The sequence below is a fragment of the Trematomus bernacchii genome, unplaced genomic scaffold (genome assembly GCF_902827165.1).
Source record: "Trematomus bernacchii unplaced genomic scaffold, fTreBer1.1, whole genome shotgun sequence".
Classification (NCBI taxonomy): domain Eukaryota; kingdom Metazoa; phylum Chordata; class Actinopteri; order Perciformes; family Nototheniidae; genus Trematomus; species Trematomus bernacchii.
In genome coordinates, this window is record NW_022987941.1 from 103358 (window position 1) to 127500 (window position 24143).

At 42.9% G+C, this 24143-nt stretch overlaps 1 protein-coding gene across 1 annotated transcript in view; it reads left to right on the forward strand.

The window, feature by feature from the left end:
• The first annotated feature begins 3884 nt into the window (after positions 1 to 3884).
• Positions 3885 to 24143, forward strand: part of prex2 (phosphatidylinositol-3,4,5-trisphosphate-dependent Rac exchange factor 2) — a 114549-nt gene continuing 94290 nt past the window's right edge. The window contains exon 1 of the mRNA XM_034115537.1: positions 3885 to 4205. Within this exon, the coding sequence (XP_033971428.1) occupies positions 4086 to 4205 (120 nt within the window). The 5' untranslated portion in view covers positions 3885 to 4085. The remainder of the gene's footprint in view (positions 4206 to 24143) is intronic.

The following is a 24143-nucleotide window of genomic DNA, read 5'->3' on the forward strand; positions in this document are numbered from 1 at the left end:
AATGGGAATTAAATCATTTTAAGTAATTTTGAGTGTTCCCAAAGCCCTGGTGTTCTGCAGTTTGTGTGGGCCTACTGTACTGTTACACAGTTTATGCTGTATAAACTATGTCCAGGACAAGGTGTTTGGAAGTTTTGGAAGATTCATAGCTAACCACACTGAAGATTATGGAGGTATTGATCAGTCTTCTCATATTTTTAAGCCTCAATTTGTCCTTCCCCCCCCCCCCTCTAACATCACCACAAGTCATAATTTAAGGGGTCTTTTCTCAAAAAATGTTTACCGCCCTAGTATTGTTTGGTCACCATTTCCACAGCCCAACCTAAAATATTTTCCACCAGCCGCCACTGGTGAGTACCATGAATTGATGCCTCGGATATGAGTCTCTCGGCCTGGTTCTTCGGGGCACTCTACAGCTCAGTGCTGATATGGATCAGAGTCGGAGCCCCCCTTCTCCCGGTAAATTGAATTTACCCAGTGGTGTTGAACGATGATGGAGCCTCCCATCCCAAAAAAAAGCGTACCTTTCAATCGTGAGGCGTCGGGAGGTGTGAAAAGGTGCCGTAAAGAGTCGACGGTGCGGGACACACAAACCTGAGTCGGGTTGCCCGACTGCCCGGGCTGGTGTGTCCGGGCCTTCACATGTACTGGAGGGGACCCAGAATCAGACTCGGAATCAGCTGGTGAAAGTAACATTTGTTTATTAGAAAAGGGAGCTGGGAGTGGAGGTTGGTTATGGCGGCAGTGGGAAACAGTTGTTCCAGAGTGGGTAGAGAGGCCTGGCTGGTCTTGGGAGTGTGGAAGGCCTTGGATTCCTCCTGGGAGAGACATAACAATTAGTGTGAGGTAGTGATGTTACGTATTGCGCCGAGGCTTCGGAGCGTGTGTCGAGTAATCCCCGAAGCTTTTTGTGAAGCATGTATCGAGGCTTGTAACGTTTTGGGCCAGTGACGTCATCGATGACAAACGAAGCCTCGCTGCCTGTCGATACCACGTGACTGCTTCAGGAAGCGATTCAGATCGGTTGAACCGTTGAACCACAACGCTGCTCATAATACCCATCGATGTATAATAAGAACCATATTACCCCTCCTGTACCCGGGCCCGCTGGTGACACGATGGAATTAAGAGAGCTCAGACCCTCACTCATATAGAGGTCGGAACATGTCATAAGTATAAATAGATACAAGCATAAATAAATGTAGGAACATGAATAAATACAGGAATAAATACAATGGAGTGTTTTCGGGGAGATTCAGTGTGCGGGCTGTGGCTCAGCTGGAAAGCAGTTGACTCACGACCGCAGGGTCCCTGGTTCAACGACTGAACAATACGTCTTTTTTGTTGTTTATAAAAGCTACAGCTAAATGAGATAATGTAGTTAATGAATGTATTCTTTGATATGGTTTAGCCTTTCTCAGGCTACAACATGGTTACGTTTATGAATATTATTAAGGAATACAAATCCCTCTTTGCAATGTTTACCAGCCTCCTTAGGCTTTTCAATCACAATCATTCAACTGGAATAAAAACAATATTGTTAACATGAAAATATGATTTTATGTTCGTTGTTTAGAGTTATTCTAAGGCTTTACTCATTGGGAACTCGGTATGAGATACAGCACACTATTGAGATGTCCAATCTGTCTGTTTTACACACTTTGACCAACAGGGGGGTTTGTGTTCAAGTGAAGCCCATGATGAAGCCTCATGAGATGAACCCTTTTGCGAACCAATTGGCTGGAAAGCTTCAAAGCTTCATAAGGCTTCATCTCGCCATCACTAGTGTGAGGCAAAAGCAGGCAAAGTTGTCAAAGAATATGCTGGCAAAAAGCTAGAGCGGCACGCAACAATCCGGCAGGGAATGAGAGCAGGCTGCAGGCTTTCATAGTGTGGCTGATGAGCAGGTTGCAGGTGTGGTTGATTGGAGATTGCTCCCAGCCGTGTAGAGCAGACCAGCAGGCAGGGGGGGGGGGGGGGGGGGGGGAGAGAGAGAGACACACAGTAGAAACAAACACATGCAAACACTAACAGGGGTTTCAGGGACGGGCAGTGACAGTCGGTCCGTTGCTCTATATGTCTGTCTGTCTCAAATCTAAAGGGTGCAATAACGATTTGTATCCAATATGCATAAACAGCGGACACTGTTTATACGCAGCCCTCACAAACCACACACGGCCAGATAGCTTATCTAACAGTTAGAACCTACATACGAGACACAACCTTTATAGTCAGAAAAAAGTGTGATTATTTTCTGATATTTTACACATGATATTATGAATACTGTGGGCCTACATACCTTAGTGTGATTATAAGTGCATGTGAGTGAATATTGACTGCAAATTTGTTTTTATACGTCCTATTCATTGTCTCAATGCACTCATCCATCTTAAGAACGTTATCACCAAAAATGTTAAGAATGTTTTTAGAGAACGTTATCCTACCTTCCATAAAGTGAGTTTGCTGCATTTCCTCCATTTTATACCATACGATTAAACTTTATTGTCAAATCTAGACTGTAACCCTTCATCACAGCATCACAGTTCAATAAAGACAGAAGTTGTGTTAATGTGTGTTACATCTGCATGAAGGCCTCCAGCAGAGGATGCACAATGACATCTGGAAGTGTAGCGCCCCCTGCTGGCAGCAAACACACATTACAATATAATACCTGGAGCATGCAGTACCACCACACTCCACCAGAGGGCACTATGTCAACATTTACCTGTCCTCATCTCACAAAACTGAGTCTAACCTGTGATTAAGACATCTCTAAAATAACGCCTCTCCATGTGCTGATGATTCAAATGAGAAGAGGTTAATTTATTGATGATTAATGTGCTTTTAAATGAGTTAAATAAAAACAAATGTCATGAGTGTGCTGCAGAATAAATGGATTCCCCACCTGTTGAGAAGTGAATCCTTAAATCCCCTCACAGGACTCTCAGGCTGTTCAAATGAAATGTTCACTGTCACTTCTTTCCAGGCTTCATTCCCTCGAGTTCAAGGTGTTACAACACTGAGGAAGGCTATTGTATGAATTAGTAGTATTTAAATAAATAGAGTATAAAAAAGTGAAATTCTCGCCCAAAATAAACGAGTTCAAACCCCTTATTCACAAACTTCCAAGGACTTCAAGGATATGTGGGAAACATGTTTGATTCAATAAATAAATAATATTGTATAAAAAATGATGTGTGTCTGAGTGTGTGTCTGTCTCTGTGTATGTGTGTGTGTGTGTGTGTGTGTGTGTGTGTGTGTGTGTGTGTGTGTGTGTGTGTGTGTGTGTGTGTGTGTGTGTGTGTGTGTAATATAAAGCATCATTTCAGCAGGTTAATTATTAATGTCCTGCTTGTATTCAATCAAAGTATACTCTATTATGAATCATGTTGTTTTCAAACCTGTTGCTGCTCTTTTATTCTGAAAACCGCAGCCGGAAGTGATCTTGTTTACACTTTTTGTAGCACGTAAATTTAACAAAATTATCAATAAAATCTTATTTTTGTCCAATTGAATACATCCTCATTAGTATTTGTTAAATATTTTGTATAAAGGAAATAGAGTTTGTGAACTTTTCGGGAAAAAAAGACAAAAATCCCAGAAGTCTATTAGCTGTTCCTTCAAAATAAAAGAATACATAACATAAAACTAGGAATCTAGGCAGTTTAGCACTCTCTTACTGCCTGTTGTTTCCACCAGTAATGCTACTACATTATAAAAACTATTTTTGATCATAAAAACACTTAGTTTGAATGTGTAAATTGGTGTTTTAGATATCAAACCTGTTGCTGCTCTTTCATTCTGAAATCCACACCCGGAAGTTGCCTTGTTTACACACTAGCAGCTTGACATCTATCCTCTGCAGTGAATCTGTGGAGGCAGGATCGAGGATGCAGACTTTAGTCACATGGAAATAACTTTCTGTGCACTTGTTGCCCACTCTTCTCTCTTCTGTGGACTTTTATTTATTTAAATTCCACTTCCTGCAGACACCGGACCATGCTGCACATCTTCCTCCTCTGAAGGCCGAGGGGAAACTTTCTTCTGCAGGATTTAATACATATTACAGGATTATTATTTGTTGCATGAACCTCCTCACAATGACGGAGGAAAGCCCGGAGAAGCAGCTCCGGCTCCGGGTGTGCGTCCTCAGCGAGCTGCTGCACACGGAGCGGGACTATGTGCAAACCCTGGAGTTCCTCTCGGTGAGTTAAAAGCACATTTCTGGGGTTAAAAGAAGCCCAAAAAGCTCCGGGACAAACAATCCCAGGCTGCTGTTTAGTATGCAAACTGCGTGAGGCTGCAGCAACAAGTGGGAGCACTTTATTCTCATACTGGGAGATGTTCTGGTCTCTCTGGGATGGAGGGATTGATCTATCAGACTGATGGGGTGACATTGTGAAAGCAGGCATGTGTGAGCTTTAGTTCAGAACAGCCAGAGGAGTTTAATCCTCACAGTCTGGGGTCTGAGAGGAAGACACTGAGACAATAATGCACATAAACCTCTAAATCTAATGGTTTTAGACCTTGTTTTCTGTTAAAATGAACATTCTCTCACGTGGTTTTCACTCTCTACATGCACTGTTTGCTTCCAAGTTACAGTCCAGTTGTTGTACTTCACCTTAAAACTCCTAAAACAACTGAAATTCATCAGGGAAGCTAATGCAAGGACATCTGTATTTCATACTCAGGCTTCTGCTGGACACTGAAGCTGAGACATCATCTATTTGTTTATATAATGCATTCATCGTTTAAGTAGTTTTTATGCAAATATGTCAGAAAATGCTGCTTTTATTTGTTTTAAAATTATAGTAAAGTGAATATCTTTGGACATCTTTGGAGTTTCAGGAACTTTGACGGACTTTTCAAACTATTTCCTGACTTTGCTTTCACCAAACTATTGACTTATTCATCTGGAAATGAGCTGTAAGTTATAGTTGTCCCTTCATATGATTTCCCACACAGTATATAAAACACAGTGAGTTACTTTGAGCTGCTTCCTGTGCCAACTTCTGATCAGATCCAGACTCAGTGCAGGTGGAGTCAGATCCAGACTCGGTGCAGGTGGAGTCAGATCCAGACTCGGTGCAGGTGGAGTCAGATCCAGACTCGGTGCAGGTGGAGTCAGATCCAGACTCGGTGCAGGTGGAGTCAGATCCAGACTCGGTGCAGGTGGAGTCAGATCCAGACTCGGTGGAGTCAGATCCAGACTCGGTGCAGGTGGAGTCAGATCCAGACTCGGTGGAGTCAGATCCAGACTCGGTGCAGGTGGAGTCAGATCCAGACTCGGTGCAGGTGGAGTCAGATCCAGACTCGGTGGAGTCAGATCCAGACTCGGTGCAGGTGGAGTCAGATCCAGACTCAGTGCAGGTGGGAGTCAGATCCAGACTCGGTGCAGGTGGAGTCAGATCCAGACTCGGTGCAGGTGGAGTCAGATCCAGACTCGGTGCAGGTGGAGTCAGATCCAGACTCGGTGCAGGTGGAGTCAGATCAAAACCACACACTGTTTTTATAGAGAGAAACCTTGGAAATGCTTATTTTAAACTACAGAGTACTGCTGCCTCCTCTTTGGACGTTTCGGTCAAAGTCAATTAAGATTTGTTGGTCAAATAGTTTTATTTGAATGCTGAAGAAACCTATGAACACATCTTTGATACAAGCCAGATGTCTGTGTGGAGAAACTGCTTTAAAGATACTAAAGGGTGGTTTTGGTCTACGCTGAATAAGATTCCTTAAGTCCAATAAGTAGTCTGGAGGTGCTTCTCTGATCAAAACAAGATTCTCTATGGAGGAACTCCCATTAGTCGATTACATTAACTGATCTAATTGGTTGATAACATATTAGTATTTGTTGAGACGTCAACTCAGCGGTTGTTTTGGTTTTTGTTCACTAAGATTTGTGAACTCCAAGATTTAAAGAGATGCTTTCTGCGAGACTCGCTGTGGAGAAGCTCAGTCTCACAGGGACGTCATTCATCGATAACGTTGTGGACTAACTATCTTTTTACTTAAGTACATTTCGAAGCCTCTTTACTTTTCCTTGAGTAAAGAAGTTTAGTCAGTACTTTTATAAACACGAGTATCTGTACTTCTACTTGAGGAAAGGATGTGTGTACTTTAACATCTCTGCTACTTTCTGACCTTTAGCAGAGCATCAGTGGATGTGGAGGAGGAGATGTGTCCTCTGTCCTGATTTGGGGGGGTTTGAGGGGGTTTTGGGGAATGCAGTGCCCCCCCCCCTTTCTCCCCCCTGTGTTGCTGGGAGTGGGATTCATTTCAGAAGTGACTGATCTGTACAAGGAAACTCTGTGGGAGGCATCAGACTGAGATCTGACAGAAAGTCAGCAGCTGATGAAGAAGAAGTGATTAAAAAAGGACATAAAAGTCACTTTTATCTACAGCTGGAAAAAGGAATTATTTGTAATAATCTAGGGGATCATTTGCTATCAAATCTTTTGCTAAAAGTCTTGTTCTGTCAGTGAAAAACCCAAAGATATTCATGTGATATGATATAAAACAGATAATGGGCTGAAAACACATGTTTTACACGAAAACATTTGAAATGTAAAAACATCTACAGACTTGGAGAAACTGAGATGCATCATTTTCTCACAAATAGGTCACTCGATGATGAAATGAAGGGGTAGTTGCATCCCTTTTGTCAGTCAGAAACCAACAGATATCAACCTTATTAGAAATAAACAGAGAAATTAATTAGGAAATATGAATTATTTAATATAACATGTGCATTTACCTTTATCTAGGGGCAGTGGCGGCTCCAGAGTATTTTTGTTGGGTAATCTATGTTAGGGCTAACCCATACAGTGGTGGGGCTCAAGTCAGTATTTGCAATGTAATTACATACACGCTATATTGCCCCCCTTGACAGTGAAACGCCACGCGTGAGGTTTAGATGATGTCCCTGTCTCAATCAAAATTGAACTGTATGAAATAAAAAGGCACATTTGTCTTGTAGTAAATAAAAAGGGCGACCTGGAGCCAATCCTGCAATTTGCCCACAGGTGAAAGAGTTGACCTGCTGAAGACCCCCTGCAGGGGGGTCTGGGGGGATTCTCCCCCAGGAGATTTTTTTAAATACTAACATAAAATACACATTCTGGTACTCTCTTGAGAAGAAAAATAAATAAATCTATTACTACACATTTAAAAAAATGAATGCCATATTAGTTTTGTGTGACTTTGTTCTGAAAGCTGAACCTGCTGCTCCTCACAGAGAGAAGAGGGAAGAGGCTGTGTGAATTACTTTACATTGTGGATAAGGGTGGATAGCCCCCATTGTTCTGTGTGTCAAAATGAAAGACAGCCCACACACCTATCAATCATCAAACCGTGGGGTCTTATTTCATTACGTGTTGATTTCTATCAACACGTAATGTTGTATCGATGTATAGAGATGTACTACCGCAAAAGTATTCTCCGTCGGGACTTCCTGCAACAACACCACGCCGTTATCGTGATTCTGATTGGCCAGAAGACATTATCAAAGATGTTCTATTGAGAAGACTATCACTACGTGACAAAAGTTTTCAAAACCGTTTCTAGTCTTCGGTATGTCCAGACAAGTGGCTACTGAAATCAATCTTACTAACTGCTGTCTGTGCAATTTACTCCGCGCAAGTTGGCGGACTTTATTTTGCTTACTTTAACATCATTTTTCATGGTGGGGCTAAGGTGGGGCTAAGCCATTTCTTGGTATGGCTGTAGCCTACCCCAGCCATACCCTGGCGCCGCCACTGTCTAGGGCAGGGGTAGGCAAGTAAGTTTGGCCGTGGGCCAATTTTTTGCTGAGCCACAAGATGGCGGGCCAGAACATAATCAAAGCCTAATTCAAGGAATTGATTTTGGTAAGAGGGCGCAGCGCCCCTGTTCCCCGGTTCAGAAAAAACTCTGATATCGCTGATAACCCTCCCCATCAACACTCTGATGCACAGTCAGATCCGCTGATTGGTTCACTGATGATATAGGCGCCCAATCCAGAGCCTCTGGATAGAGGCTCGTCGTCTCTAGCCCCATTTCAGTCCCATGTTAAAAGTCAGGGCTATTATCTGTATTTTAACAGACTTATCTTTTAAATTGAGGTGTATTTATTGTTCTCTTCAAAGTTTATTTTTTTCTGAAATTTTAGGGAGGATGGTCCTCCCTTTCCTCACTGAGTGAGTTATTAACTAGGTAGCAGTGTTATTTAACATACTTTTATTCTGATAAGTATTGTCAAGTTCTCTGGGTTTTTGGCATTTATTTGAGTGTTTGCCCAAATTTGAGAGGCTTGAGGGGCAACAGAGGACGCATGGACAACTGGAATCCTTTTTCCTTTTCTTTATTTCAACTTTTCAAGGACACATTAGGATTCTTTCAGGTTGAAAACCTTTAAAAAAATACAAAATAAATAAATTACAGCATGTTTTGCTTTGCAATTTATTTAATATATTATAACCTAAATTAATCAGTAACCAAGTATTTTACTCAAACTCAATGTATTTAATAGTTAAAGGGGACCTATCATGCAAAATGCACTTGTGTACGTCTTGTATACATGAATATGTGTCCCCGGTGTTCCAGGGAACTCACCAAGTGTCAGAAAACATAACCTTCACTATTTTCCTCCATACCCAAATCTCTAAAAAAGGGGCTGCAACGGATCTGATAAAAACTGATCCAGATTTGATGTCATTCATTCTCAACATAGATCAAAGTACAATAAGCATTCTTCAGGTGTAGGTAGATAATCTATTCGGACATTATAGCCTATATGTGCGACTGTCGGTCCGATGTTGTAAAAAAAAAAAAAAAAAAAAAAAAAGAAATCTCAAAATATTTTTTAATTTTTTATTCTCAAAAATACGGGCCAAATATTATTGCTGGCGGGCCAACAATGGCCCGCGGGCCGCCTGTTGCCGACCCATGGTCTAGGGCAGGGGTCGGCAACAGGCGGACCGCGGTCCGGATCCGGACCCAGACGCCGACCTATACGGACCCGGACCTATAATCAATACATTAATAGGGGATTTCAATTTTGACGGGGCGATTCTATTTTAACCGCCGCCGACAGGGGGCGAAAGAGACGAGTGAGCGATACAGGGAGAGAAACACAGAAGAAGAGACGAGTGAGCGATACAGGGAGAGAAACACAGAAGAAGAGACGAGTGAGCGATACAGGGAGAGAAACACAGAAGAAGAGACGAGTGAGCGATACAGGGAGAGAAACACAGAAGAAGAGACGAGAGAGCGGCAGAGAGAAGCGGAGAGGAAAGTGAGTGAAGAGAATAATTAGCGATACAGGGAGAGAAGCGGTGAATGTGAATACATTTTGGAATACTTTTTGGAATTATTGGTGGAAAAGTTTCCTCATAAAATGTAATATTCATTACCAGCAGAACTGTGTGCACACTGCACAGCGCTGCAGCATGTCTGTGAGGCCCCGCCCCCGCACGCAGATCAGAGAGAGAGAGATCTCTTTTAAAATATATAGAAACGGAGATGGTTCGATAAAATGGGCAAGATAACGTTTATGTAGCATTTCTTTATTGTCGAAATGATGACATTTCATAACGGGATCAAATCAAAGTGAATGGCCTGCTGCTGCTGAATGCATGGGGCAAGTGACTGGAAACAGTTTTAAAAGTGATTACGTCGTTTCAGATAATAAATAATAATGATAATTCATTCTATTTAGGGGCGCCTTTCAAAGCACCCAAGGACACCTGACCATTCATAACATATTCTAAGGAAAGGTTTAAGAGAGTACAAATAATGCAGTCCGGGTGATGTTTTTTATGTGGGGTGCAGATGAGAGGGAGCTGTCCAGAATGACACCAAGATGTTGTGTTTGAGTTGTGCTCTTGATAAGCCATTAAAACAGTAAAATAAGTGTCTCCTGTTCACCAAAACATACCCATCTGTTATGGAAAAATAAAGTATTCCAAAAGTATTCTAAAAGTAATCTGAATACGTTACTTTTTTAAGACACGTAACTGTAACTGTATTCGGATTACTTTCAGAGCCATGTATTCAGTAACCGATTACATTTACAAAGTAACCCTCCCAACCCTGATTAAAAGTGCCAAAACGCCACTATGAGACAAAACACAAAGTGTTTGACCAAACATTCCCTCTCAAGTCAGAACTGAGGTCACAAAAAATAAGCAGTCTCAGAGCCCAATATGATCAGTCCACCAGGATCAAGATTAAAACTAAATATGGTTCCAGGGCAGGCTAACCGAGGCTAACCGAGGCTAACCGAGGCTAACCGAAGCTAACCGAGGCTAACCGAGGCTAGCCAATGAGCACCTGCATGTGTGTATGAGAATGGCCCTGACACCATTTCAGCCCAGATCTAAACTCCTGGCAGGACAAGCTCAAGCTCAATTCTCGCACTGAATTAAAGAAAAGTGAGTGAGGGACTGCAATATAAGAGGGAAAGAAAGAGAAACTTTAAAACTGTTCAATTGTTATGATGTGTAAAGACTGATATTGTTCGATAATCGTCTGAAACTGTTAAGTCATGATGTGAAACGGTTAACAAAGCTATTTTATTTATTTCTCTATTTTATTTTTAAATGCAGCCCGAGAGGAACATTACACATATCCACAGTATTTACTGTATATCTGTATAGTTCAATGTTCATTGACAATAAATATTGTTGTTTTTGAATTGTACTTTCTTTATTTGATTGGCAGTCGGTTGTTGATGACATGCAGACGTTGATAAAGCTACAGGCTACTTCAATATATATCACACTAATTCATAAAGCAAGTTAGACATTTTGATGTTCCGGACCTTTGCATGGGGACATTTTCTCTAACTGGACCTCTTTGAATTTTAGTTGAATACCCCTGGTCTAGGGCATACTTGGCTACCAATAAATTAATAGTTTGGTGTCAGTTTATTTTTAAATAAACTTTTTAAACAAAACATCTCTTCTTCTCAATTCAAAGATTCAAAGGTTGTATCATCAGATGCTTCAGAGTAGACATTCTTCTGACCTGAGCTCCTCCAACAATGCAACATGTATACTAAAATACTAAATTAAAAGTAGTGCAAGAAGTCTATGTACATGTCAATAGAATATGGGATATGTACAAAATGTAATCCGGTTTATTGCGGTGATAATACTTATATAAATCTGTGTGTTAGTCGTCTAATGGTTGCAGCTCTATGATCAACTGTTATATAATCTGGGGGGCAGGGAGACCCCTTAAATCACGGGTGTCCAAACTTTTTTCACCGACGGCCACACACAGAAAAATATACAAAGCTCTGGGCCGCTCACTAGAGGTTTATCGCCTCATAAGTTCTGTTTCAGTTGGAAAAATCAATCAAATGGAGGTCAATTATTCTTGATACTTGAAAATGCTTTTAAAAATCAGCTCTCCAGAGGGTTCACTTTATCGTGTTAGCAGCTCATTCCTTAAAACAGAAGCTTCAGATTTCTGATAATGAGAGGAAATATGAAGGGTTGATTTCAAGGTTGTTGTGTAAATAAGTTATTGGGCTTTTTTCTTATCAACTTAGATTTGTTAGAACATGTTTCCAACTTTAATTGACTGACTTTATTTGAAAAGTGGGCGTATTAACACATGAATACTGCTGTGTAATATATGTGAACATATATATTTAAGAAGTGCGATATAAGACAAGCAGAAGTTAATTATACTTAAGTCATTAGGATGATCAAAGGCCCCCCACTGTGAGGTGGGGGGTCATAACTTCATCTTAACTTCAGGGGGGGTAAAGGGTATCACAGGGTGAGTGGGGGGGGGGGGGGGTCTGTTCCTGAAAACCATATTTCCTGCAGGACGAATTCCTCCGAGGGTCGGAAATGTTCTGGAACAATGAGCTGAGATTACTGAACTCCCCCCCCCCCTCAGAGGAGACGGTGTGAGGGTGTTTTATCTGGGGGTATGCACGTTATATCTTATTTTGAGAAAAGGGGGATGCAGCTAACGAGTGCTTTAATTATAGATGAATGGTTTCATGTCAGAAAAAGAGCAAAAATGTCAAAATGAACGTTTCTGTCTTCAAATGTCTTGTGTGTGCAGAACCCACACATATTCACTTAGTATGATATTAAACAGATAATGGAGGAAATGTCTATATTTCGGGGCTGAAAACGGCTTTTTCTGAGATTTCTACATGAAGAAACGTACTGCTATGAACAACTTCTAAAGCCTTTTCCAGACTCTGAGCAACTGGGATGGAGACTTTTCACCATTTCCTGACTAATGGGTTACTAAATGATGAAATGAAAGGGTAGTTGCATCCCCTTTGTCAGTCAGAAGCCCACAGATATCCACTTTAGTCGGATATTAAAAGTCTAAATGGGACTTTCTTTGTATTAAAACATCACTTTTTAATCCACAAGCGTCCACAGTAGTAGTTTAGAGAGGAAGTCGTCTCAGCCTGTCTTACATAATGAACAATTATATCTTCAGATAGTGGGCGGTGTGTTTATGTTGGACGACGACGACGAGCCAATAAACTGCCATCCATTCTTAGAAGCGTCTGCATGAGGGGAACAGATAAAGAGTCAAGGAAACATTTGAATGAGTGTGTGTTTCTGCAGAGTTCACTTTATATATTAAGAGCTCTGCAGTGCATTAGTCGCTCAGATTCAGCTTCACGTCAGCCGCTGAGAGAAGTGTTTCAAACATGGTTAATGAAACACAGGTGATTTCAGACAAAGCCAGGAAATCTCTCAGACCTCTCTTTGAATTCTCTTATAAAAGCTGCTGATCATCGAGGGATGCCTTCTAAGAAATATTGCATGTGTATTATCACAGAAATGTAGGTTTAGCTGCATATCAATAAAGAAAATGCCCATAGAAATCTTCAAAGGGTCCTAAAGAATGTGAACGAGGAGCAGAAAAGACCCCAAAGGTGCAAGAAACAGTTTGAATGCTCATTTGAGACAGAGAGTTAAAGAGTTGTCCTCCAACTTATTTGATATTTTCTCCACTGGCTGTTATTTGTTGACATGTTTACGAGGCTTTATGAGTCATTGTTGTTGGTCAACATGTCGGTGGTCACCAGAGGACTGTACGATGAAGCCGGATTTTTGCTTAGCGAGCTAAGCTCTGGGTTTCCGGTCCTACGACGCTGGTTCTCTTCTTAGCGGGCTAGATCTCCATGGTAACTGATGCTGAGCGGCTAACCTGCTCCGGAGACATATTACAGGAGAAAGGAAATACAGAAAAACTGCCGTTGCAGGAAAGACGGCCGGCAAAAATCACCGACTGTGTGAACGTGAACATTAATAGAATATCCCCTCCCATCTTCAGAGCAATCTGACTATTATAACATTAGCGTTAAGAAAGCTTACTTAAATATCTGCCACAACATAAGTAACCGGATCAGAGTAACATTACGTACAGTCCGCGGCACTGTGAGTGCAGACGTAGATGTGTCCCATTATCATTCATATCATATCACATCATAATGTATCATATATCTCCTTATCTGAGTCAGCTGAGCCGTATCTGGCCGTGCAACACTCACAGTGTCACATACTGTATGCAGAAGTATTATTTTAAGCAACACATTAAGTTGACGAAACACTGGAGTCAAATGTAATTAAAGTCAGATCGTGTCTTGGACGGGGCAGTGATATCATAAACCTGTTAATGTACGCATTCAAACACTTTCTCTGTTACCAGCTGTATTCACCTTGCAGGTGCAGCTATGTGGCTTTGATCCTGGATAAAGTGTTTAAGTCATGGATGTTTAAAGTTTAACTTCTTCATATTTGACTAATATTAAAGTTGACTTTTCATTCAGGAAGTATGACGCTGCGCTGTCAGTACGCTTGTCCATGTTTGTGATTGGTCGAATGCTCCAGATACCACCCCTTTCATGTGAACGCGCACCTAACTAGATAGGACACGGCTGGCTTGAGTTAACGACTTGATAACCAGCGTCGTAGCACCGTTTAGCCAGAGCACGTTTGTTTTGGATTAGGCCAACCGGGTAACTCAAACATATCCAGGTTAGGTTGAACCGGCTTCGTCGTACAGGCCTCTGAAGTCAGAGTGTGTTTTCTGCAGGAAGTCAGGAAATAGAGACTAATGGAGAAAACAGAGGGTCATTAACCGGCTCCTAGAAACCCAGGTGTTCAAGTCTAAGTGTGTGTGTGTGTGTTAGTGTGTGTGATACAGTGTTGAGGATGAAGGGGGTTTCTTTAGCACGTGTTCAGGGGTCGTTTTCTCCGGACGACTGATGACCCTGAAGGTCATGACCTCTTGTTCCTTTCTCCTCTTCCTGTGTGTTAATCTGCAGTTTAACACACACACAGAGTGTGTAAACAGTGTGTGTGTGTCCAGTGGAGGCATGGGTTAGCCAACGTGTGTCTGGTTGATACCTGGATCACATGGAAGAGTCCCATTGCTATCTCGTTAGCAGGTGGATTAATTATGTCATGACAACCTGGAAAGAGACATTTAGTTTATTTCATGTATTTTCACCACAAGACTCTTCTGGACAGCAGCCTTTAAATCCTAAATTTAGGATCAGGGTCTCAGACTTTCTGCTGAGTCCCCCCCCCACCCTTTAAGGGTCTTGCCCTGCAGAGAATTCTCCTTCTTTTGTCTCGGGGGCCATTTTTCAGGCAGGATTTCCTTCCTTCCTGGCCCCTCCCCGTCTTTACATTGTGCTGCATGTTTCCTGCCTCTGCACACACACGCACGCACGCACACGCACGCACACGCACGCACACACACACTTCACGCACACACTTCACACACACTTTCCCCTCCTGCTTGGCCACCACTTTTGCATCCAGGAGCTTCATTGCATCAATCCGGAGGAGAAGCAGGTCTTTGATTGGTCCACAGCCAGCTGCCAGGTCACATGGTGTGTTATATGCAATCAGGAGTCGATTGGCGGGAGACGGTACACACACTTTTCAGGACGTTCATGCAGTGTGAAGAGGTCATCGTCACAAGGGGGGCTGTGTTTGAGCTCACACACACACACACACACACACACCTACACACACCTACACACACCTACACACACACACACACACACACACCTACACACACCTACACACACATACACACACACATACACACACACACACACACACACACACACACACACACACACACACACACACACACACACACACACACACACACACACACACACTGTTCTAACCATACACATGAAGGTTGTTTGTAAGAGGATTTACCAGCATGGCAGTCTGGTATCTTGAAATATCCCTCAAGCCCGTCTCTATCCCCAGAACTTGATTTCTCTTTCTTTTCGTCCAGTCCAGAGAGACATGAAGGGAAATTCCTCTCCTCTCCTAATTATGTAATGAAGCTCTTGAATGGGATGAGCTGTGTAAGAGCTCTGAGAGTTAGACAAGTGTCTCTCTGTCTCGTCCACAGACTTCCTTTTCATGTCTGTTTGTCTCTTTCCGTTTTATTTTCAGTCTCTTGTCTCTCTAGTCACAAAGTGCGCCTCCACTCAGTCGATTTAGATTCACATGTAGAGGGAATACTTGATAACTGAAAGACATTTACAACAGAGATGTGTGGGCTTTTTAATACCATATCTTTAGAAGGAAAGCTGCCACTAAATCATGATACACTTTGACGAGTAAGTCGGACCTTTGGGGTGTTACTCTTTATTTATGTGCATCTGAAAAGGCCTTCAAATCAGTTCCTCTGTGCAGGAAGTTATGGTAAAGACTCCATATCCTCCCCAAAGTGTAACGAAAGACAAACAGGGATGTCTTTGTTCTACGGCTGCAACAAGGACTCCTGCAGATCCTTTAAAAACTCCTAAAAGGTGTAATAAATTGGTATCTAAACACGTTGAATCCATCTTTCAGAAGCCCTAAAATCAAGGCGTTTGTTCAACATATGAACCAAATGTCTTTTGGGTTAACGGCATGAATGATTGGTCTCAAATGTATGTCCTAAAAAGGTTTAAAGGTTGTTGCATCAGGACTGGAAGCTTTTCTTAATTCGTTCCAGAAGAAAGAACGGCAGGTTTTTCTGGAAGGAAATGAGTTTCCGTTCATCTCTTAGCTTCACCAACATTAGAAGGATCTGATTGGTTGATGAACAGCTTAATGATGTTGTTGGGCAGATTTTAAAAGCATGAATTCATTTTCAGTCACTCTCGTGCAGCAGGGACTGATAACGCTTTGCAGAAAGGGAATCACTGACTCTCACTACTTTTAAACTTTGCTTTTTAATGACTGTTTTTAAATGCCATTTTCTTAATATCTTTAATTGTTGTAAAGCACTTTGAATTGCCTTGTGTTGAAACGTGCTATATATAAACTTGCCTTACCATGTGTTTTAAAAATGTTTAAATAATTAATAAATATTAACATACAAATACAAATGAACGCCATTTATAGAAAACGTTTCTTTACGTTACATTACATTACATGTTAGATGCTTTTATCCAAAGAGACTCACATACTCAATACTGTGGACAATCCCCACAGGAGCACTTTGGGGTGAAGTGTCTCAGGGACACAACGACATGCTGACTGCAGTGGGGTTTGAACCTGTGACCCCCTGATCCCAACACCTATGGACAACCCACTGCGCCACACGCCCTCATACAAGTGATGTTTCTTATATTGCTTAAAACAAAAATGTCAACAAAGGTTAAAATACCATAAAGTTTGACAATAAAAACCCTGAAAAAAGATAATTATTATAATAGTTAATATCTTAAAAGGTACTGAAAAAACTGAAGCATTGACTAATTAATTAAATGTGTTGTGTCACATCACTGTATTGGGTTAGATGAAAGCAATAATATTAATTTGAACCTTGAGATTATTGCTTTCATCTAGCTCAGGGGTTAAGGGGCAGGGGTCTGCAGCCTTTCTGACCAAAGGAGCCTTTTTGCCCCCTTTTCCACCAATTGTTTTGTCTGGAGCCGCAAAACATATTTGATAGTTTGATAGCTTATAAAGTTGTATTTATTGTTACATCATAGACAAAAACTACAGTTTGTTTGCATTCATTATTTATGACATTAGAAAACTGTTTCCCTCTGATAACAAACAAAGAACTCTTATCAGGAGAATTAGAACACACACACAGGCCTACTTTAAAATAAATCACCACAGCTCTTGGGAGTCCTCTGCACATTGGAAGAACATGAATATAATTAAAATAAATCAAACGTATAGCTGCACCCTAAAGAGTGATTGAGTTATGATGAAGATCGTCAGCTGTCTTCCTCTTCCGTGTTTCTCCTCGATACGTAAAGCTGCAGCAGCTTTGACAACTCCTCTCCACATATCAGACATCCCGGTAAGCCAGCATCGTCTGCTGTGAAAGCAGATCACTCTGTCCACGCAGAATGAAACCCTCTGTGTTCCTCCCATACTTTTCTTTGATGTATCCACAGTTCGCTCATCGAGCCGGGGGTCCGGTTATTCGCCTGCAAGAAAAGGCGCTGGCTCGGGACCGTAGCAGGATGTGACGCATCTTTGAGTTGACCTAATTAAAACAGTTTTTAAAAAAGGATTATGTAACACATAATAATAATGCATTTATTTTATATAGGCGCCTTTCAAGGCTCTCAAGGTCGCCGTACAAACACATAAAAAACAAGATACACAATACATAACACCAGCATAAGAGACAGAAACAATGCAGTATATCAATCAATCAATCAATCAATCAAATAAAAACAGAGGATGTGTGATGGATAATGATCAGGGTGGATATGCGAGTGTGAAGGGATGTGTTTTGAGACGTGATTTGAAAATGGGGAGAGAGTCAGTGTTGCGGATGTCAGATGGGAGAGAGTTCCAGAGGCGGGGTGCAGAGCGGCTGAAGGCTCTAGACCCCATGGTGGTTAGGCGGGGTGCAGAGCGGCTGAAGGCTCTAGACCCCATGGTGGTTAAAGGGAAGGGGGGTGCAGAGCGGCTGAAGGCTCTAGACCCCATGGTGGTTAGGGGGCAGGGGGGTGCAGAGCGGCTGAAGGCTCTGGACCCCATGGTGGTTAGGCGGGGTGCAGAGCGGCTGAAGGCTCTAGACCCCGTGGTGGTTAGGCGGGGTGCAGAGCGGCTGAAGGCTCTAGACCCCGTGGTGGTTAGGGGGGGTGCAGAGCGGCTGAAAGCTCTGGACCCCGTGGTGGTTAGGCGGGGTGCAGAGCGGCTGAAGGCTCTAGACCCCGTGGTGGTTAGGCGGGGTGCAGAGCGGCTGAAGGCTCTGGACCCCGTGGTGGTTAGGCGGGGTGCAGAGCGGCTGAAGGCTCTAGACCCCGTGGTGGTCAGGGGGGGTGCAGAGCGGCTGAAGGCTCTGGACCCCGTGGTGGTCAGGGGGGGTGCAGAGCGGCTGAAGGCTCTGGACCCCGTGGTGGTCAGGCGGGGTGCAGAGCGGCTGAAGGCTCTAGACCCCGTGGTGGTCAGGGGGGGGTGCAGAGCGGCTGAAGGCTCTGGACCCCGTGGTGGTCAGGGGGGGTGCAGAGCGGCTGAAAGCTCTGGACCCCGTGGTGGTCAGGCGGGGTGCAGAGCGGCTGAAAGCTCTGGACCCCGTGGTGGTTAGGGGGGGTGCAGAGCGGCTGAAGGCTCTGGACCCCGTGGTGGTTAGGCGGGGTGCAGAGCGGCTGAAGGCTCTGGACCCCGTGGTGGTTAGGGGGGGCGCAGAGCGGCTGAAGGCTCTGGACCCCGTGGTGGTTAGGGGGGGCGCAGAGCGGCTGAAGGCTCTGGACCCCGTGGTGGTTAGGCGGGGCGCAGATCGGCTGAAGGCTCTGGACCCCGTGGTGGTTAGGCGGGGCGCAGAGCGGCTGAAGGCTCTGGACCCCGTGGTGGTTAGGCGGGGCGCGGAGCGGCTGAAGGCTCTGGACCCCGTGGTGGTTAGGGGGGGCGCGGAGCGGCTGAAGGCTCTGGACCCCGTGGTGGTTAGGCGGGGCGCAGAGCGGCTGAAGGCTCTGGACCCCGTGGTGGTTAGGCGGGGCGCATAGCGGCTGAAGGCTCTGGACCCCGTGGTGGTTAGGCGGGGCGCAGAGCGGCTGAAGGCTCTGGACCCCGTGGTGGTTAGGGGGGGCGCAGAGCGGCTGAAGGCTCTAGACCCCGTGGTGGTTAGGCGGGGTGCAGAGCGGCTGAAGGCTCTAGACCCCGTGGTGGTTAGGCGGGGTGCAGAGCGGCTGAAGGCTCTGGACCCCGTGGTGGTTAGGGGGGGCGCAGAGCGGCTGAAGGCTCTAGACCCCGTGGTGGTTAGGCGGGGTGCAGAGCGGTTGAAGGCTCTAGACCCCATGGTGGTTAAACGGAAGGGGGGTGCAGAGCGGCTGAAGGCTCTAGACCCCGTGGTGGTTAGGCGGAAGGGGGGTGCAGTGAGGTGGAGGGAAGCAGAAGACCTGAGAGTGCGGATGGGTGTGTTGATGTGCAGGAGGTCGGAGAGGTACAGAGGAGTGGGGTTATGGATTTGACGGGGAGCCGGTGAAGCTGCTGACGAACAGGAGAGATGTGGTTAATGGAGGGGGTTCTGGTTTTGATGCGGGCAGCAGAGTTCTGGACCAGGTGAAGTTATGTGTCACAGTATCACCTCAAAATACAAGATACCAAACATTTTCAACCGTGACAATAAATAGTCCTACAAATATTTTAATTAGATTTCCTTCTTATTTTTGTCTAAGCTCAAGGGAGCCAGAGCAGAGGGCTTAGAGAGCCGCGGGCTGCCGACCCCTGACCTAAAACAGTTGTGTGAAATGTGTTGACATACCACATTTAATGAAAGTCAATGCTTCAGTTTTGTCAGTGATAGACTTGCCTTGCCTATAAACTACATTCTATCTTCAAAAGCTCCATCAGAGAAGTAGGAGTTAGTGCACCGTAATAAATGCTTTCCATTGATGCTCCTTAGAAAGAAAGCGTCAAGCTGCCATGCTGGCGTTTTGCCTTCGATCCATTCAGACAGAAAGGAGGTCTGATGATCTGAATCCTGCAGAAAGAGGGGTTTGTTTCACTTTCAATGAACTGGCATGGCAGCGCTTCAAATCCCCGTTCTCTGAAAGGGTGACGCGGCGCTTTCCTTTTTCTTTTGCACCAAATGCACACGGAAAGAAAGTTTCAACAGTTTTACGTACAAAAAATCCACGTTGAAGTTAATAAAACACATCTGAGACTACTAGTAAGACATTCGATGGCCATTGCGTCTACATTTAATAGAAACACACAAAAAAGACCAAACTGGAGACCACAAATCCAATGTTGTGATGAAGTCCACTTCTTCTGTACCGTCTACTATTAAGAAGTACTTTTACTCTCCTAAACAATATAAATATGTCATGTTTCAGGGTCAGAAGAGAGAGTGTGTGTGAGGAGGGTCACATGTTTATGTTGTGAAGAGACGGAGGTCATGTGACATGTGACAGATGAGTCTATCGTGTCCATTAACTCTCCATAATGAGCTGTGTTTCTGCACTCATTTCTAAAAATATTTAGTTACTTGATTCCCACTTATACCTAATAGTCGTACACCCTTTCACATGCTTTAAATAAGTCTTTAAGGTGCGGGAATGAGTCCTAAAACCCCAAAATGAGACAGTTTTTCAGACCAGAATTGCTCACTCGAGGTGTAGAAATACTCATTGCGTCTACATTTAATAGAAACACACAAAAAAGACTAAACTCGACACCACAAATCCAATGTTGTGATGAAGTCCACTTCTTCTGTACCGTCTACTATTAAGAAGTACTCTTACTCATGTTTCAGAGTTCAGAAGCGGGAATGCACTCGGAAAAGAACGAGAGCATTTGTACAAATTCAAAGTATAACATGCATAGGAGTCTTAAATATATATAAGGAAACACTGGCTCTAATTTATGGTACTTTTCTCAATGAATGGATTAATGTTAAGGTCTATAAAATGTCAACAACCAGGAAACAAAATCCAACGTAAAGTCTCTAAATGTCTTGTTGTGTCGGTTCAATATGTTGTTCTTCAAATCTCCGTATTTGAGGGTCTTAAAAATACTATCAATTAGGATTTTAAATGATTTCTGCATTTAAAAGTCTTAAAGCAACTCACACTTTGTTAACTATTCAGTTGAGTTGTAGCTCCAGAGAAATGTGTAGTTTTAATGAAGTTTGTTTTCATTTTGAAACCCTAAAGAACGAGATTATTTATACAAATTCAAAGTATAATATCCATTATTTCTGCATTTAAAAGTATTTGTTGTGTTAATAAGACGATATAAGAGTTCATAATGGCTTCATAATCCTGTTCATTTAAGATTATAAGACATTATTAGCAACCTGCTTCTATAAATACAATACAATAAACATTAATAAATGAGTTTCTTGTTACTTACGTCATTGTGCAAACTTTTCTGCTGCTTTATGAACTTCAGCTGCGTGGTAAAGAATACAAACCCATCATCTACAAGTGTTGTCTGTAAAGCTTTATGATAAAGTGATTGTAATAAGTTTTAAAAGGCCCTTATGAGAGAGGTGTTATTAGTATGTGTTAATAAGACTTTATAAGAACTCACAGCGGCCTCATAATCCATTATCTCTGCATTTAAAAGTCTCAAAGCAACTCACACTTTGCTCTTCAGTTGAGTTGTGTAGCTCCAGAGAAATGTGTAGTTTTGATGAAGGAAGTGTTTCCTTTGGCGTCGTATCCCCTTTGTTTTCATGTTCAAACCGTATTCAATTGTGGTTTGTAGGTCAAATAAATAAATGCATAAAAAGACCTTCACAGAGCAAGCGGTGGATTTACGGAACAAAAACTCACAAATGAATGATTAAAAAAGTCCGAAAAGTTGTGTTTTCTTTGGCCAGACAACACAACTTATAAATAAATAATAAACCTATATGTAAATGCACCGTGTTTATATACAAGTTTTTGTTGTTGCAAGTATATGATTCTAAAAGACAGGAAAACCATCCAAGAACACTTGTATATTTGAGTTGTGTAGTTTTGTCGTATCCCTTTTGTTTTCATGTTCAAACCCTATTAAGTTGCCAGTCGTGTGGCATTCATTCTTTGTATGAATCTGCTGAGTCATCCTGCAGATCAATAAGGTCTCTGATGGGAGAGAGAAATGCTTTGCTTGGCTGCACAGAGATGATAATGCAGGTCTCTAAAGTCTCATTTCATACAGATCCATCTCACTACCTCCAGTCCAATTCCAGCCCGAAGATGCTCCTGATATGCAGGAGTCTTCGAGCTGTGAGGGGGACACGATACGGAGCGTTTTCTGTTCACTTACAGGAGTGAAGAAAGTCATCAGATAAATCACTTCCTTCACGCTGTTTGTGTTCAGCCTCAGATGTCGCTGAGAGGACAGGAAAAACATCTAAGAAGAAGGTCATTTATATCACGCCTCGAATGCTGCACAGCTTCTTATAGTTTTGGTATTTGTGAAGATAAACATGAGTTTTATGAGCGTTATAAATTCAAAAAGTCAACATTTATTTAAAGATAGCTCACAGCATGTTTTATTTAACCAGATATTCTGCTTTAATGCATATTTGTTGTTTTGGGAGATGCCTCAAAGCATTGCTTAGTTGGTCTTAATTCTTCTAGCATTTGGAGACGGACGATCAACTCCAAGTCGTTCTTTTCCATCTTTGGCTTCTCTCTGAGCTTCATGTCTTATTGTGGAAACATCATAGAGGCAATAAAAGAAGTTGTGTTGTCCTATAATGCTCAGATTATTCCAAGTATTTACGTCACAACGAAGAGCAAAAGAAACGGATCAGCTGATCAACTTTTTCGCCGACTTTCCGAGTTGTTGTTCCGATTATAGGGTGCGTTGTTCTGGGATTGAATGCAGCACAAATGCTCTCTCTTGCTATTTTAAGAAAAGTGAAATGGAGTTGTGTATTTTCTCCGTGATTCGGATGCTTCTCAAATTGTTAAGAGTTCTTCCTTGTGCAATGCTTCACTCTTCCACCAGTTTTATGGAAATGAGGTCGGTAGTTTTTCTGTCACCCTGCTGGAAACAGAACTTCCTGTGCCGATATTTAATCATCCCTTTCTGTCTCAGAAGAAGCCTCTTCATCTACAGCATTGTAAATAGTCTTGGGATTCATGTGGTTCCTGGGTTTTTAAATGAAAGTCTTCCCAAGACCACTTAGTGTGGTGGAAAATCCACACTTAATCACCTTCTGGTAAGACAAGAACAAATACACAAGCTTAAACCAACGTTGTGTTGTTTAATAAAGAGTTATAGCATTTAACAGAATCTATTTCCAGCTGGAAGGACAGATAACCCACTGACGTAGCTCAAGAATCTGTTACAGAGAACAGCAATGACTTTATACAGCGAAGAGAGCAACAGGTGGGAAGGGGGACAGCCAATGAAATGGTACATTACAGCGTATTGAAGATTGGTGGCTCCACAGAGGTGAAGTGTCACAGTGGCACCTTCTGTCTGTTGGACGCTAACACAATGAAGCCCGTCTGTGTGTTGAAGGTGGGAAGAAGCTTGGGAGTGATGTAGCTTACATCAAACTGAAACTGTGGGAAAAGCTCAGAGAAGGAAGTTTATATCCTTAAATGAGACTTAATGATACATTTACTACAAACTAGCTTTTGTCCACTTGAAGAACGCACCATGTTCTTCGTTGTTAATTAAAACCAGAGCCGGTGCAGATGAAGTCCTGAAGTCCACTCCCAAGATAGAAACATTAACATTCCCCGCTGCAGAGGGTCTGTTTCCTGTGGACGTTCCCAGAGAGGCTGGGATGAGTCCTGGAGGTGTCGTCAGGACCTGCAGACGGATCACAGAGAGGCTGGGATGAGTCCTGGAGGTGTCGTCAGGACCTGCAGACGGATCACAGAGAGGCTTTTCTCCGCTCAGATGCTCCCCTGTGAGACTCACTCTGTTTGTCAGGACTTTTGGGGCGGAAGTTCAGTTTCTGCTTGCCAGGAATTTTCTATTTGTCTGTGTGTGTGTAGGAGTGTGTGAGGCCGGCAGATTTATCTCTGTAATGTTAACATCCGGTTTCAAATCAGTTCCTCTGTGCAGGAGGTTATGGTAAAGACTCCATATCCTCCCCAAAGTGTAAAGAAAGACAAACAGGGCTGTCTTTGTTCTGCGGCTGCAACAAGGAGTCCTGCAGATCCTTTAAAAGGTCCTAAAAGGCGTAATAAATCAGGCCGTAATTGGTATTTAAACACCTTAATTCAT